The sequence below is a fragment of the Odocoileus virginianus genome, chromosome 23 (genome assembly GCF_023699985.2).
Source record: "Odocoileus virginianus isolate 20LAN1187 ecotype Illinois chromosome 23, Ovbor_1.2, whole genome shotgun sequence".
Lineage (NCBI taxonomy): Eukaryota > Metazoa > Chordata > Mammalia > Artiodactyla > Cervidae > Odocoileus > Odocoileus virginianus.
Window position 1 is genome coordinate 21224642 of NC_069696.1, and position 16054 is coordinate 21240695.

A 16054-nucleotide genomic window follows, 5' to 3' on the forward strand; every position below is an offset into this window, starting at 1 on the left:
CTTGACTGTAGTGCCACTGATGGTGCTTCACTGTTTTTCCTGATGGCTTTATTCCATGGACCAGAATGGGATGGAATTAGGTGGGTTCAGTTAGCAAAGATGGACATTCTTTATGCATTATTTTAGTGTTATTGAGTTGATACAGTGCTGTGAAAACTGCTATTTTACTTCTGGACCAGACACTTAAACTTAGGTTTCAGTGAACTTTGGATGATTATGATGTATCACTGTAGGTTCATCAGACCTAACAGGTTTATTCCCCTGAAGGTGGCTACTGACAGTGGAGGAAGCTAGGCTGTGGAGGTTTATGGAAAATCTTGGTACTCCTCGATTTTGCTGTGAACCTAAAACTAACCCCCAAAAGTCTTAATTTAAAAAGAAAAAGTTTTCACTTAATTCTTCAATGAGTACAATGACCACTATACCAATACTCAGGTCTCAGCATTTAAACTTAATTCTCATTTGCCTATATTGCTGTTTACAATAAGATAGCAAGATTTGAAACAGCTAATATTCAGAAAACTGTTATTTTTTCATTCTCTGAAAACAAAGTGCTGCTCAGAAAGTAAAGATTTGGTTATTAAAAAGAAAAAGTGTAACATAAAAGTGAAAGTGAAACTCACTCAGTCATGTCCGACTCTTTGCAACCCCACGGGCTATACACTCCGTGGAATTCTCTAGGCCAGAATACTGGAGTGGGCAGCCTTTCCCTTCTCCAGGGGATCTTCCCAACCCAGGGATCAAACGCAGGTCTCCTGCATTGCAGGCGGATTCTTTACCAGCTGACCCACCAGGGAAGCCGAACATAAAAGTAGCTGCCAAGTATTCCTCTAAGTAAAACAATGGGTTATTGTTCATACTACTTTACACATAGAAACTTTCAGCCATAGGAAAGAAGAACTCCTTTTCCATTATTTTAGTGTTTAATTTCTGTACAGGAGAGGTGGCTTAGTGGGAATCAGTAAGAAGCAGTGAGTAATAATTACCAGCACCCATGATGTAGGCAACTATAAGCAAGATTGACAAATCAGTCTTTGCACAAGATCACTTTTTAAAAACAAACAAGGTCATTTTTACAAAACCACATTATTTAAGAATTCATTTTATTGCCTGGTCCAACAAGTTGTTAAAACGGCTCATCTCCCAAGGAGAAAAAAGCTTTAAAACTTTCAGATAACATAGAAAATTTGCCAAACTGTCTTTTTGAGCCACACGCACTTGACATACTCTATGAAGCTGGATGTCGACTCTAACATTGCCCAACCTCCTGGTAATATAAGGTCAAGAGCCTTTTACTTATTACAGTTTTAAAAAATGCTTTTTCTTAAAATGTGTATTTTTTTCCAAGCAGATTACACCTTGTCAACAATGAGGATGGAAATGCGAGAAGTGGATTTTAACCCTTCGGTGCCACCTGACTTTATAAGACCTCTCCTAGACTTCAAATGGGACAATTAAAGAGACTAATAATTCCAAACTAAGAACAGAAAGAAAAAGATAAGAACAAACCGAAAAATATGTGGGTCAATATCTATTAAGAGAAGTGGTATATTTGAGAACATTGAGTTGAGCACTGTGTAAAAATACAGCAAAGTTTACAATCAGTTATACAGAAATGAAGCATTCAGATAACAGATTACTGATGCTCACTTTACCAGTACCTCCACAAGAAGAAAAAAGAAAAGCAAGAAGAAAGCAAATATATCTTCTTACATGTTAACATCACAACAGTGTTCAAAGTTCAGGTAAAATGGAACTTGAGAGACTGCCTGTCATATTTATCTTTTACTATATCACTGCCCAACAATAATAAATGTAGGTCATGACAATAAAGTATTACTAAATGGTAATTCTGTGAAACATATTTTTCTAGTGATAGGATGACTTTAAACAGCTGATTAGTTATGGTAAGTTGTGACATTCCACATTTAGCTCATTTAAAGGAAAGTCACTTTTCTAGGAAGTTCAGCTGTTCAGAAGACAGCAAAGAACGCACACTTAAATAAAATAAGCCCTCCGAGCGGGAGACAGAGATGTCACAATGTCTAATGTTAATATTTGCACATTTTAATGCATACACTCTCTATTCCCTACTTACAATCTATGTGTAATACTTACAATCTATGTGTAATACTCACAAGATTTCCTATTAGTTTCTTACCCTACATATATCAAAAGCAAAGCTAGAAGCAGGCACGTTACCAACAAAGGACAGTTCACCTGAGTTTATTAAAACTGCTAGCCACAGGACCTAGCCATCCAGGAAAATACAACAGCTTCAAATACTCCTAAGGGAAAAGAGTCTGTATGATTTGGTGTAAAGTTAAGGAATGGGCTTCCCTGGTGGCTCAGGGGTAAAGAATCCACCTGCCAATGCAGGAGACATGACTTTCATCCCTGGGTTGGGAAGACACCCTGGAGGAGGACATGGCAACCCACTCCAGTACTCTTGCCTGGAGAATCCCATGGACGGAGGAGCCTGGCGGGCTACAGTCCATGGGGTCACAAAGAGTTAGACAGGACGTAGCAGCTAAACAACAATAACAGCAACAAAGGTAAGGAATGGAGTCTCTGAGCACCTCACAGTACACCAGCTGGAGTACACACCACTGACCCGCTGAGTCACGGACAAAGGATTACACGAGCCGCGCCCCAACAGAAGGGAATGTCTAAGGCTTTTTACAAGCATTTTCCTTAAAAAAAGGACTACGACAAGCAGGCTAGCTGGAAAAAAAATACATAAAATTTTCAATTCCCTGATAATGGCAGCCAAATGAAATGTTACCACCATGAGATAAGAAAGAAACTGTAGAAGAGAGAAATTAATATGTATTTTCTACTTATATTGTCAGGGACTTCACTGATGCAGAGCCTCTCACATGCTGGCTTTAAAATTTCTTGTATAATAATGAATCAATGACAGCTTAGGGTGATTAAAACTGCAGCAGAACTTAACCATTTTCCTTGAATAAATTAAAGAATATATCTAGAAGAAGCAAATTTATTATCATAATTGTGCAGTTCACATTCATAGGACTTATAAAAAAATATTCCTAGTGATAGCTGAGATGCAAACTTTAAACTATATGATGAAGGTTACCTCTTGTTCCTGACAAAGTATCACGGAGATGAGATGTATAATATTTGGAGGTAACATAAAAATATTAAATTTGATGCATCTGTGAACCTGTGACTAAAAGTTACCCTCCTATACCCTTCCTCACTACCATGATGGGTTCACTACTTCTATTTTTTCATACACTTCCTGCAATATTATCATCATTTCTATTTTGCAGTTGAGGAAACTGGGACTAACATTAAATCATTCGCTCAAAACAGTGGCCCTTTTGGTAGAAGTGCTATGATTCAGCCACGGATCACGTGGCCCCCCCAAACCCATGCACTACCTCTCTGAGAGAGATACTGAAGCAGTCATAATGGTGCATTATGGTGTCAGACTGAAAAGTGTTCTCATAAAAAAGACCAAGCTGCATGAAACTCCTGACACAGGCTCTAGCCTGTGCTCGGCACATGAAAAACACTGGTCATTGCCGTGAAACTCATGTTGCAGCATGCTAAATAATGCCCACGCATCCCAGAGGTATCCATGTGCCAGGCATGAAGCCGAGTGAATTCTTGAAAGATTGATTCAACTGGTTTCATCATCAGAGAGGAGAAATCTTAAAGGCATGCACTGTGACACGATAAATGACATTACAAATCTCTCCTTTACCAACATGCTAATTACAAAAGAAAAGTTAAAACTATGCAGTTTGGGAGGCTAAACAGTCCTAAAATTAACTAATTACAGTTAGAGCTTCAACTGGAATTTTATTCCAGCTGAATAAACTAGAAAAGGTGTGTTCAAAACCTGGACGTGTTTCTACGCTGTCATTCATCCATGTAACCATTCATCCCATTGACTGGGAACCTGTCAGAGAGAAGGCATAATGTACATGTGTGTCTTTGTGGACAGTGTGCTGAGAGGGAAAGGTGAGTATTAGCTACAAGGAGGAGTGAAATATTACCTGCAACTTCAAGGAATTTAAAACCCTCTGACATCTAAGCCTAACACACTGCTGAGTCTTCTTTCTTGCTGATGAATGCCTCTAGCATCTGCCTGTTTCCATCATTCTAGTTATGTTCTCTGTTTACCTATTTGCTGTTCATTTTTGTCACACTACCCCAAATTAACTGTTACTTTTTCTTACAGTCAAGATTTTAAAATTTATGGTACTTTGACAAATCACCTCACCTTAGGAAGGAGCCCCAGTTGGCTTTAAATGTAAAAAGGGGGGAATAAAACTTTACTACTTAAAAGCTAAAGATTCAATTCTTGGGTAGGAAGACTCAATATTGTGAAGATGACTATATTACCAAAGGCAATCTACAGATTCAATATGATCCCTATCAAATTATCAATGTCATTTCTCACAGAACTAGAGCAAAATATTTCACAATTCATATGGAAACACAAAAGAGCCCGAATAGCCAAAGCAGTCTTGAGAAAGAAGAACAAAGCTGAAGGAATCAACCCTCTTGACATCAGATTACACTACAAAGCTAGTCATCATGACAGTATGGTACTGGTATAAAAACAGAAATACAGACCAATGGAACAAGATAGAAAGTCCAGAAATAAACCCATGTACCTATGGGTCCTTATTTTTGACAAGGGAGGCAAGAATACACAGTGGGGCAAAGACAGCCTCTTCAATAAATGGTGCTGGGAAAACTGGACAGCAACATGTAAAAGAATGAAATTAGAACACTTCCTAACACCAAACACAAAGATAAATTCAAACTGGCTTAAAGGCCTAAATGTAAGACCAGAAACTATAAAAATCTTAAGAGGAAAACACAGGTAGAACACTTAATGACATAAATCAAACCAAGATCCTCTGTGACCCACCTCCTAGAGTAATGGAAACAAAAACAGAAGTAAACAAGTGGGACCTGATTAAACTTAAAAGCTTTTGCACAGCAAAGGAAACTATAAGCAAGACAATCCTCAGAATGGGAGAAAATAATAGCAAATGAAACAACTGATAAAGGATTAATTTCCAAAATATACAAGCAACTCATACAAGTCAATGCCAGAAAAACAAACAGCCCAATCCAAAAGTGGGAATAAGATCTAAACAGATATTTCTCCAAAGAAGGCATACAGATGGCTAATAAACACATGAAAAGATGTTCAATTTTGCTCATTATTAGAGAAAGGCAAATCAAAACTACAATGAGATACCACCTCACACCAGTCAGAATGGCCATCATCAAAAAGTCTACAAACAATAAATGCTGGAGAGGGTGTGGAGAAAAAGGAACACTCCTGCACTGTTGGTGGGAATGTAAACTGATACAGTCATTATGGAAGATGGTATGGAGATTCCTTAAAAAACTAGGGATAAAATCACCATATGACCCAGAAATCCCACTCCTAGACATTTACCCTGAGGAAACCAAAATTGACAAAGACATATGTATCCCATTGTTCAGTGCAGCACTATTTACAATAGCTAGAACATGGAAGCAACCTAGATATCCATCGACAGATGAATGGATAAAGAACTTGTGGTATATATACACAATGGAATATTACTCAGCCATAAAAAGGAATGCATTTGAGTCAGTTCTGATGAGGTGGATGAACCTAGAATCTATTATACAGAGTGAAGTGAGTCAGAAAGAGAAAGATAATATCGTATTCTAGCACATATATACACAATCTAGAAGGATGGTTCAGTTCAGTTACTCAGTTGTGCCTGACTCTTTGTGACCCCATGAACCGTAGCACACCAGGCCTCCCTGTCCATCACCAACCCCCCGGAGTCCACCCAAACCCATGTCCATTGAGTCGGTGATGCCATCCAGCCATCTCATCCTCTGTCGTCCCCTTTTCCTCCTGCCCTCAATCTTTCCCAGCATCAGGGTCTTTTCAAATGAGTCAGCTCTTCACATGAGGTGGCCAAAGTACTGGAGTTTCAGCTTCAGCATCAATCCTTCAATGAACACCCAGGACCGATCTCCTTTAGGATGGACTAGTTGGATCTCCTTGCAGTCCAAGGGACTCTCAAGAGTCTTCTCCAACACCACAGTTCAAAAGCATCAATTCTGCAGTGCTCAGCTTTCTTTATAGTCCAACTCTCACATCCATATATGACTACTGGAAAAACCATAGCCTTTACCAGACAGACCTTTGTTGACAAAGTAATGTCTCTGCTTTTTAATATGCTGTCTAGGTTGGTCATAACTTTCCTTCCAAATAGTAAGCGTCTTTTAATTTCATGGCTGCAGTCACCATCTGCAGTGATTTTCCTGTCTTAGCTGTCTGAAAATAGACCTTTTTTTTTCATCATTTATTTTTATTAGTTGGAGGCTAATTACTTTACAATATTGTAGTGGTTTTTGCCATATATTGACATGAATCAGCCATGAAAATAGACCTTTGAATCTATAGTACTTGTGAAAAGCTTAATACTCTTTCTCCTTAACAAAAATCTTTGGGTTATTATTTAGATATCTGAGTTATCTACATTATTTAGGTCTCTGATTCATCTATTGCCATCCATATACATCAAATCCATCTTCACCTGCTACCAGAGTGATCCAAGACAAATAGGACCTATTACTCTCCCCCCCCAACCCCCACCTCCATTAAAGCACTTCACTGACCAGTCATACCTTTAAAACAGTGTTCAGATGCCAATGCATTACTTTTTTCTAATGTGGTCTATGTTTGATTTTCTGATCTTATTTCCCGATGTTCCACCTTGAACCCTCCAGTTAGTACTCAACTGTTTACAACTCATTGATGCACTATATTTATTCTACAGGTATTAACTGAGCATAAGTTACACATTAGCCACTGAGCTAAACTTAGGGAATCCTGATGCTAAGAAGGCAAATGTGGCCCACATTCATGGAGCTTAGGGTCTAGTTTTAGAAGGCTTAATACAACTGTTTAAGGCACCCTGCCGCCGCTGCTGCTGCTAAGTCGCTTCAGTCTTGTCCGACTCTGTGCGACCCCATAGACGGCAGCCCACCAGGCCCTGCTGTCCATAGGATTTTCCAGGCAAGAGTACTGGAGTGGGTAAGGCACCCTCTAGCCCCACAAATGCCTGGAGAATTTCAGAGTTTAACCTCTCTATGAAATTCCTCCTGCTCACCCCACTCACATAGAAGAGTTGACTCCACCACATCACCATCTGCACCTCATTGCCATCCAAGCTTATTTAAAGCACTTTATAACATTGCATGCACAGGACTACCTGACCAAAACAGTGCCCAACAAGTGACCATCTCTTATTCATCTTTGAAATGAATCAAATGACATGTAAACATAGACTGTGAAGATCACAGTCAGGCACACAGAAACAAATAAGTATCTGTCTTGAAATGAAAGACTGAAGGAATTATTTTTGCAAAAAAGAAAAGTTTTTCCCTTTTCAGCTTCTTCAAGTCATGCTCTAGAGTGTAAGTCTTAAAAAGTCAAGGGACCTTATTACTGGCCCTATTTGGGGCACATATATTACTGGCCCTGTTCTGGGCACGTATTAATCACAAAACAAATATTTGTTGAATATATTCTCTAGATCTACAACTCATAATGACTATGGCATGGTAAGAATGTCACAATATCGTACTCAAGAGAACTGAAACCAAAGCTAATCAGATTGACAAGGTCATAGGAAAATGTATATGGTATAAAATTCATTTTATGAATGTGACATTTGAGTCCTAAAGTCTAGTCACTGGATATACAGGAAGAGAAAGAAGCACAAACCTTAGAATGAGTCATTTTTACCACAGCCAAAATTTTGTAGCTCTCAATGACGTAAAAAGAAAAGAATTTCAACTTGAGAAAATGCTATTGGTTCCTACAGTTGATAACAAATGATAGCAAATATATGCAGTGTTTTCTGCTTGCCAGGCACTGTACTAAGCATTTCACACATAGTAGCTCATTAAATTCTTATATCAAGCCTATGAGATATTCCCATTATACAGATAAGCAAAATGAGGGACACAGAGGTAAAGTAATTTGTTCAGGATCACTCAACTAATAAATGGGAGAATTGGATTTCAACCAGTAAGGCGGGCTCCAGAGTCTTTGCTCTTAACTCTAATACTAGTCTCATTCTTTATGGGTATACAGTAACAAAAGGCCACACAGATCCCATAAAAGCAAATGTCTTCCTAAACACATGTGATATGTTTCAGGAGTCCTCAACTTCTTTGTAGTATTGAATTCTGTTTTATATTTGAAGTTTAAAAAAAAAAAACAGTATTTATAGCTGAGACAACAGAAGGAAGACAATGGAAGTTAGAGAAAGATCACTAAGAAATTCCATAAGGGCTATTGGTCAAACTGTAATACTACCCAAAAAGTTCAAGAGCTGTAAGGAAGTAGTCCCACTGTCAGCCCATGATCAACAGGATCAGTCATGAAGATCAACAAACACATCACGCATCATTAGATGGGGAAATCTACCTAAGGTACTTAGGTCTCCATAGAAAAAGTCTCCATAGAAAGCACTGAATACATTTCATCTGTAGTTCTAAATTGTATGACAGCCAGCAGAGATTATGGCTTTGGTAGCTTCACAAAAATTATTTTTAGAATAATCCTTATGCATTTATCTCTACTTCATTCCCAATAATATAAACAAGCCATAGGTTCAAACTGTGGCTTTGAACATGTCATTTGCAAAGGTAGTCAGCAACATATTTATACCCCCTTAAATATACGAACATACCATAGAGAGCCTTTGCACTTGTTCGTGAACTGTGATCTCTGTCCATGGAAAAGGTGGCTGATGATCCGTAGCCACTGTAATAAAAAAATAAAAAATAAAAACAGGTCAGTGTGATGACTTAAAGTCCAAGCAAAGCAATAAAAAGTCAAAACTACAAATATAAATTCCAGTGTACCACAATCACCATATGTTTTTAGAAAAATATATAGAGTTTATACAGCTGGTTCTGTCCAGAAACAGGCTATTGGATCCTGATCCAATATAGATTCTCTCAAATGCCAAGTCAGAACCACAGCCAAGGGACTTCCCTGGTGGTCCAGTGGTTAAGACTTTGCGTTCCAATGCAGAGGGTATAGGTTTGATTCCTGGTAGAGGAGCTAAGAGCCCACATGCCTTGTGAACAACAACAACAAAAGACCAAAACATGAAAACAGAAGCAATATTGTAACAAACTCAATAAAGACTCAAAAAAAAAAAAACCAGCCATGGAGATTCAAAAAGGTTGAAGCTAGCTTAGAAAAATTTAAGTTTACCATACTAAATTGAGTTTTGAGCAGTGATCCAATTATAAAAAGTTCTCATTCAAACTACAGCAAAATAGACACTACTGTTTTGACAAATATTTAAAGAGCAGTTAACAAAAATAACACTTTATCATTAAATCTGACTAGCTATACCCTACTTCTAATTTACTGTTATGTGAAGTAAACATTATTTAAATTTTTAAAATTTACTCAATAAACATTTATTAAGCCCTAAAATCTAGAAACGCAACATTCAGAAAACTAAGATCATGGCATCTGGTCCCATTACTTCATGGCAAATAGATGGGGAAACAGTGACAGACTTTATTTTTTCAGGTTCCAAAATCACTGCAGATGGTGGCTGCAGCCATGAAATTAAAAGACGCTTGCTCCTTGGAAGAAAAGTTATGACCAACCTAGACAGCATATTAAAAAGCAGAGACATCACTTTACCAACAAAGGTTTGTCTAGTCAAAGCTATGGTTTTTCCAGTGGTCACGTATGGATATGAGAGTTTGACTGTAAAGGAAGCTGAGCATCAAAGAACTGATGTTTCTGAACTATGGTGTTGAAGAAGACTCTTGAGAGTCCCTTGGACAGCAAGGAGATCCAACCAGTCAATCTTAAAGGAAATCATTCCTGAATATTCATTAGTAGGACTGATGCTGAAGATGAAACTCCCACACTTTGGCCACCTGTTTCAAAGAACTGACTCATTTGAAAAGACCCTGATGCTGGGAAAGATTGAAGGCAAGAGAAGGGGATGACAGATGGTTGGATGGCATCACCAACTCAGTGGACATGAGTGTAAGTAAACTCCAGGAGTTGGTGATGGTCAGGGAGGCCTGGCATGTTGCAGTCCACGGGGTCACAAACAGTCAGACACAACTGAGCGACTGAACTGAACTGAACTGAAAATCTAGAAAAATGAGGAGTAAGGTGGGTGGCTTCCCTGGTGGTTCAATGGTAAAAGAATCTGCCTGCCAATGCAGAAGACACAGGTTCGATCCCTGTGTTGGGAAGATCCTTAAGAGAAGGAAATGGCAACCCACTCTAGCATTCTTGCCTGGAGAATCCCATGGACAGAAGATCCTGGTGGGCTGCAGTCCATGGGGTCGCAAAAGAGTCAGACAGGACTTAGCAACTAAACAACAACAAAGGCGGGGGTAGGGGGGTAGGGAGCATACTGTTAATACAACAAGTAAAATGGTTACAATAGAATGTGATATCTGGGTAAAACTAATAGATGAAACATCAAAAAAGGACTAAGTTTCTATAAGGATGCTCAAGAAGAGTTGACTGGCATTTAAGCAGAATTTAAAAGAATGGAAGGAAGCTCCAGAAGCAGGTGAGAATTAAGTGAGGAAAAGCATGTAGATCTGGCTCAAGAACCAGGATGGCTGCTGAAGGAATAAGCATCTAATGGGATGTGCTTGGCAGAGATGAATGGCTCAAGAAGCAGGGAAGGCAAAAAGAGAGCTTAAGAATTAAATTTCTGTTCTCTTTATACAGGGAAGTAACATGATCCAAACTACTTTTTAAGAAAGATAATCCAGGAATTAATGGCAAAGTAACCAGATAGAAAGACTGAAGGCAAAGGAGAAGAGGGTGGCAGAGGATGAGATGGTTGGATGGCATCACTGACTCAATGGATGTGGATTTGAGCTATCTCTGGGAGATAGCAGAGAAGGCAATGGCACCCCACTCCAGTACTCTTGCCTGGAAAATCCCATGGATGGAGGAGCCTGGTAGGCCGCGGTCCATGGGGTCACTAAGAGTCGGACACGACTGAGCAACTTCACTTTCACTTTTCACTTTCACACATTGGAGAAGAAAATGGCAACCCACTCTAATGTTCCTGCCTGGAGAATCCCAGGGACGGGGGAGCCTGGTGGGCTGCTGTCTATGGGATCACATGGAGTCGGACACGACTGAAGTGACTTAGCAGCAGCAGCAGCTGGGAGATAGTGAAGGACAGGGAGGCCTGGTGTGCTGCAGTTCATGGGGTCGCCAAGAGTCAGATACAACTTAGCAACTGAACAAAACCAGATGGAAAAGGACTGTAAAAATTCACACAGGAGATAAAGCCCACAAATCGAGTTAGAAGAGAAGGAATAGTTTGGGACAGAAATAAGAATTCCTTAGTAGAAGAAATTATAATAAGTTCACAATTAAATGGATATTTATTATAAGAAAAAGGAAAAAAAATGAAGCTGTGGTAAAACTTTCTGACTTGAACAAACTGATGGACAAGATAAAGATGACACTTGACATACTCCCCTGGTGTCTCTTACTGACCAGCACTAAGGGCATTGGCGATTATCTTTGTAAAAAGAAAGTGTGAAGCAATGTGAACAGGCTAGATCTGAAAAACGTGAATAACCGAGCTATGAAAGCTAGTGAACTCTAAATTAGAATGGCCAATATAAAACAACAACAATATTAACCACAATATACAAGGCAATGGCCACTTAAGTTGGGGTACCGATTTCAAATTATATCTAAAGCCACAGGAACTGGTCTTTTTTCAATTTTACACAATGGTAAATATCTTGAGAGACTGGACTAGATGACATTTAACTTTCCTCAAATGCAAATATTTTACAAATAACAAAACTGAATGCTCCAGAGAAAGTGAAAGCTATGAAATAAAGTACATATTCAGCTATGGAAAGCATTAATACATAAAATACCAGAACAAAACATCTTCAATTAGATCACTGTCATTGGGGTTGATTGCTTAACCATCTTTTTTCTTATGAGACACAGTAAACTTTTAACAATAACATATCTTAGTGTTACAAGAAGTTATATATTGAGGAATGAACTACATAAAGAAGTGAAACAGATCTTTTTGTTGAAAATATAAAACAATTAAAACTACAAAAACAAATTAAAATAAGCAAAAAATTAAATATAAAATTTCCAACTTACTTCATTTGAGATGGATTCATTCCAAAACCACTGGGATGATTGGAAATATGACCATTCATCGTGATTTTAATGCTTGTGTTCTGAAAAGAGAAAGGTTCATGGATTGAAGGCAGTAAAAAGGTTGAGACATCTCAGCTCTAAAGTTATTCATTCAACAAAATACGTGTCATTTCCAGGATGACGCTAGAAATATAAATATCTCCACCCTTAGAGAGCTCAAGCTCCAGAATTACATATGGACATACAAACAAAAATTAAATTGCCATTTAAAAATTGTTTTCCTAATATTTATTTACTTATTTAGCTGCACCGGGTCTTAGTTGCACCATGTGGGATCTTTGGTTGCAGCACATGGGATCTAGTTCCCTGATCAGGGATCAAACCCCAGGTGAATAAAAGAAAAATTGTAAATATAGTTCTGAACCCTCAAACTAGATAAGCATAATTCTATATTTTACTCAATTTTATGAGATGTTATTTTAATATTTCATTATGAAAGTAATATGAACTCATTAAATTTAAAAAAAAACTTGAAAAATACAGGAGCACAAAATACAAAATATCACAGAGGGGAAAAGTATCACCCAACACCATCATTTAAAGATAACCATTTAACAGTCCTGCCAGTTTCTTCCAGTCTTTTTTTTCTGTATTTAGCTTTTCTTCCTTCCTTCTTTCTATCCTTCCTTCCATTTTCTTTATTCCTTCTTTCAAAGCATATCTGACCACATCCTATCCATACACTTGGATACTTTTTTCAAGAAGGTATTCATTTTTACATTCCTTTTACTCATCACACAAAAAAGCAACTTTTAAAATTAACACCAGATACTTCTCTTCAGAAACCATTTTTAAATCTGTTTCATAAACTAAACAAATTTCCTTCAAATAAGATGAGTGCAAATAAGGAAAACTTCCTTATTGCCATATCCAATGGCCTTTTCTTTTTCTCCTAGACAGCATTCCTACACCTGAATTATTTCTATTCACCCCTAAATACTTGGCCCTTCTTGGTTTCTGTGGCACTAAACTATTTTGGATCTTGTCTTACATTTCTGACTTTTGTATATATTACATCACTATGCTGCTTCAATAACTGAGAGGTAGGTGGGACGTATCCCAGCTTTATTATGAGACAAGGCAAAGATAGTAGAAACATTAACAGCTACTGTGTGAGTTACATGTCAGGTCCTATGATGAATACTGGGACTCCTAAGGAGATCAAAAGAGACATAGTCCTAGATTTGCGCCAATAGTCTAATAGAAAAAATATACACTGAGTAAATAAACATAATATTTTAAATTGTTGTTACTGTTACAAAGGGAAAATTAAGTGCCATATGGGGGGGGGGGCGGGTATGATTTATGGGAACTTAAATAGGGAGGGCACAGAAAGTCTACATACAGAAATAACATTCAAGACCTAGTAACTTCAAATTAACTCTTTTCCATTCTTCAGATCTTAGTTCAATCACCATGTCCTCAGGGAAATATTTACTGACTTCTGTGAATAGATAAAAGCCCACTATCAGATACACTCAGCACAATACATAATTTTTCAAAGTATTTACCACAGTTGTAATTTCTCATTTGTTTAAACTAATTCCTGATTCTTCATTAGACTTTAAGCTCCATGAGGGCAGAGACTTATCTGATGACTGCTGTTTCTTAAGCATTAAGAATGGTACCAGGCACAGGCTGGGTGTTCATTAGATATTAATTCAAAGAAAGAAGCATGGATTGGATATCTGCATCCTACTCTTCAAAGAGTTTACTGTATTCTTATGGAGACAAAACCAATCCATATGAAACACACAGTAAATAGGTCCCAAGGTATAAGGCTCTATTTTAAATCTGTTAGAGGTTCTGAGATAGGAAAAGCAAGGCAAACACCATAATTTTTGGAAGGGTTGGAACTTGACCTAGTTCTTAAAGAATGGATAAGATTTATAAAGGTCCTCAAAACACTCAAGTTTAATTCAACATTTTCTGAGAGTCTTGTCCATATTTATTCACAGCTTAGAAGCAAATTTCTAAATTAAGGAACAAAGAAATATTGATCTTTAACCTAGGTAAATAGTATACCCATAACATTACATTTATGCTATATTACTGTTTCTGTTTTTATTATTGTTGTTGATTTTCCTTTGGTTTATACTTAGATACAATCGGTGCACAGAGGTAAACCAGTTCTCTAGAGAAAAACAGAACCCTGATTTGTGATACTTCCTGTATTCCCACTATGGCCCATTCCAAGCTAGCAATGGTTTAACAGCAGCTCACGAAATCCTGATTATTTCACAGTTGGTTCTCACAAGCCTATAGGAGCAAGAGAGAGCATACCACTGTTACATTCTAGAATCTGGGCCAGGACAGAGGCCTAAGATAACACTATGGTGTCTTTGTGTGGTGTGTGTGTGTTCAGTTGCTCGGTAGTGTCCAATTCTTAGTGACCCCATGGACTGTAGCCCACCAGGCTCCTCTGTCCATGGGATTTCCCAGGCAATAAAACTGGAGCGGATTGCCACTTTCTCCTCCAGAGCATCTTCTGGACCCAGGGATCAAACCTGCGTCTCCTGCATCTCCTTCACTGTAGGTGGATTCTTTACTGCTGAGCCTCCAGGGAGCTAAAGGTTAGGACAGAGGGTTTCCCAAAGCCTAGAATTTTAACACCATTTCTGGCACTAACTAGCCTAAGCAAGTCAATTAAGCCTCTGTCTCTATTTTTTCATCAGTAAAACAGAGGTAATTCTTGGTCTCTCTAGCTCACAGGGATAATGAAAGATCAAATGAGATAGGTGTACAAGTTTCTTATAAAGGTAAAAAAAAAAAGTACTCTTTTAAAACAAGCTGGTTTTCATTCAGTACATAAATTAAACCCCCAGGGTTTGTAGTGATTTTGATCTACTTTGCATTTTAAAACCACAGCAGGTGGTTTTAGTGAAAAGCGATAGCCACAGCTCATCTTTTTCATGTTTAATTCTTCATGAGAGTCAAATAAATGCATGGTTTGTGTTTTGTTTTAAAATAGTGATTTGTCAGAATGAGACACTTGAAAAAGGAATAGAAATGTTGATTTGCTAAACTGAATTTTAAATATAGAAACTTTCCACTTTAGCAACCATAGTGTCATTTGTCACAGATGCTCATGTAGCATTGTGGAGGCTTTTAGATATTTAAACAAAGCAATATAGAGCACTCTTTGCAAAGGAAATAATTACAAATGTTTCTTTTAAAAGATACATCCAATTTATACCTACACGGACCATATATATATATACACACATATATATGCTGAGTCCTCTATTGCTTAAGTTATGTCTGACTCTTTGCAACCCCACAGACTATAGCCCACCAGGCTCCTCTGCCCATGGAATTCTCCAGACAAGATTACTGGAATGGGAAGCCATGTCCTCCTCCAGGGAATCTTCCTGACCCAGGGACTGAACCTGCATTTCCTGCATTGAAGGCAGATTCTTTACTGCCGAGCCACTATATGCCATACACATATATGCATACATATATATATACACACACACAGACACACATATATACCATATGTAGATACATATCTCTACATAAGTCAAGTGGGCCTTAAGAAGCACCACTGTTAATAAAGCTAGTGGATGTGATGAGATTCCAGCAGAACTATTCAAATCCCTAAAGGATGATGCCATCAAGGTTTTGCATTCATTATGTCAGCAAATCTGGAAGACCCAGCAGTGGCCACAGGACTGGAAAAGGTCTATCCTCATCCCAATTCCCAAAAAGAGTAGCACCAAAAAACACGCTGACCATTGGACAAATGCACTCATCTTCCATGCTAGTAAGGTCATG

At 38.1% G+C, this 16054-nt stretch overlaps 1 protein-coding gene across 7 annotated transcripts in view; it reads right to left on the reverse strand.

Moving 5' to 3' along the window:
• Positions 1-16054, reverse strand: part of EPS8 (EGFR pathway substrate 8, signaling adaptor) — a 195295-nt gene that overhangs the window by 60891 nt on the left and 118350 nt on the right. For all 7 annotated transcript variants that reach the window (XM_070453675.1, XM_070453674.1, XM_070453676.1 and 4 more), the window contains 2 exons: positions 12218-12297; positions 8760-8833 (listed from right to left, as the gene is read on the reverse strand). In XM_070453675.1, the coding sequence (XP_070309776.1) occupies positions 8760-8833; positions 12218-12276 (133 nt within the window). In that variant the 5' untranslated portion in view covers positions 12277-12297. The remainder of the gene's footprint in view (positions 1-8759; positions 8834-12217; positions 12298-16054) is intronic.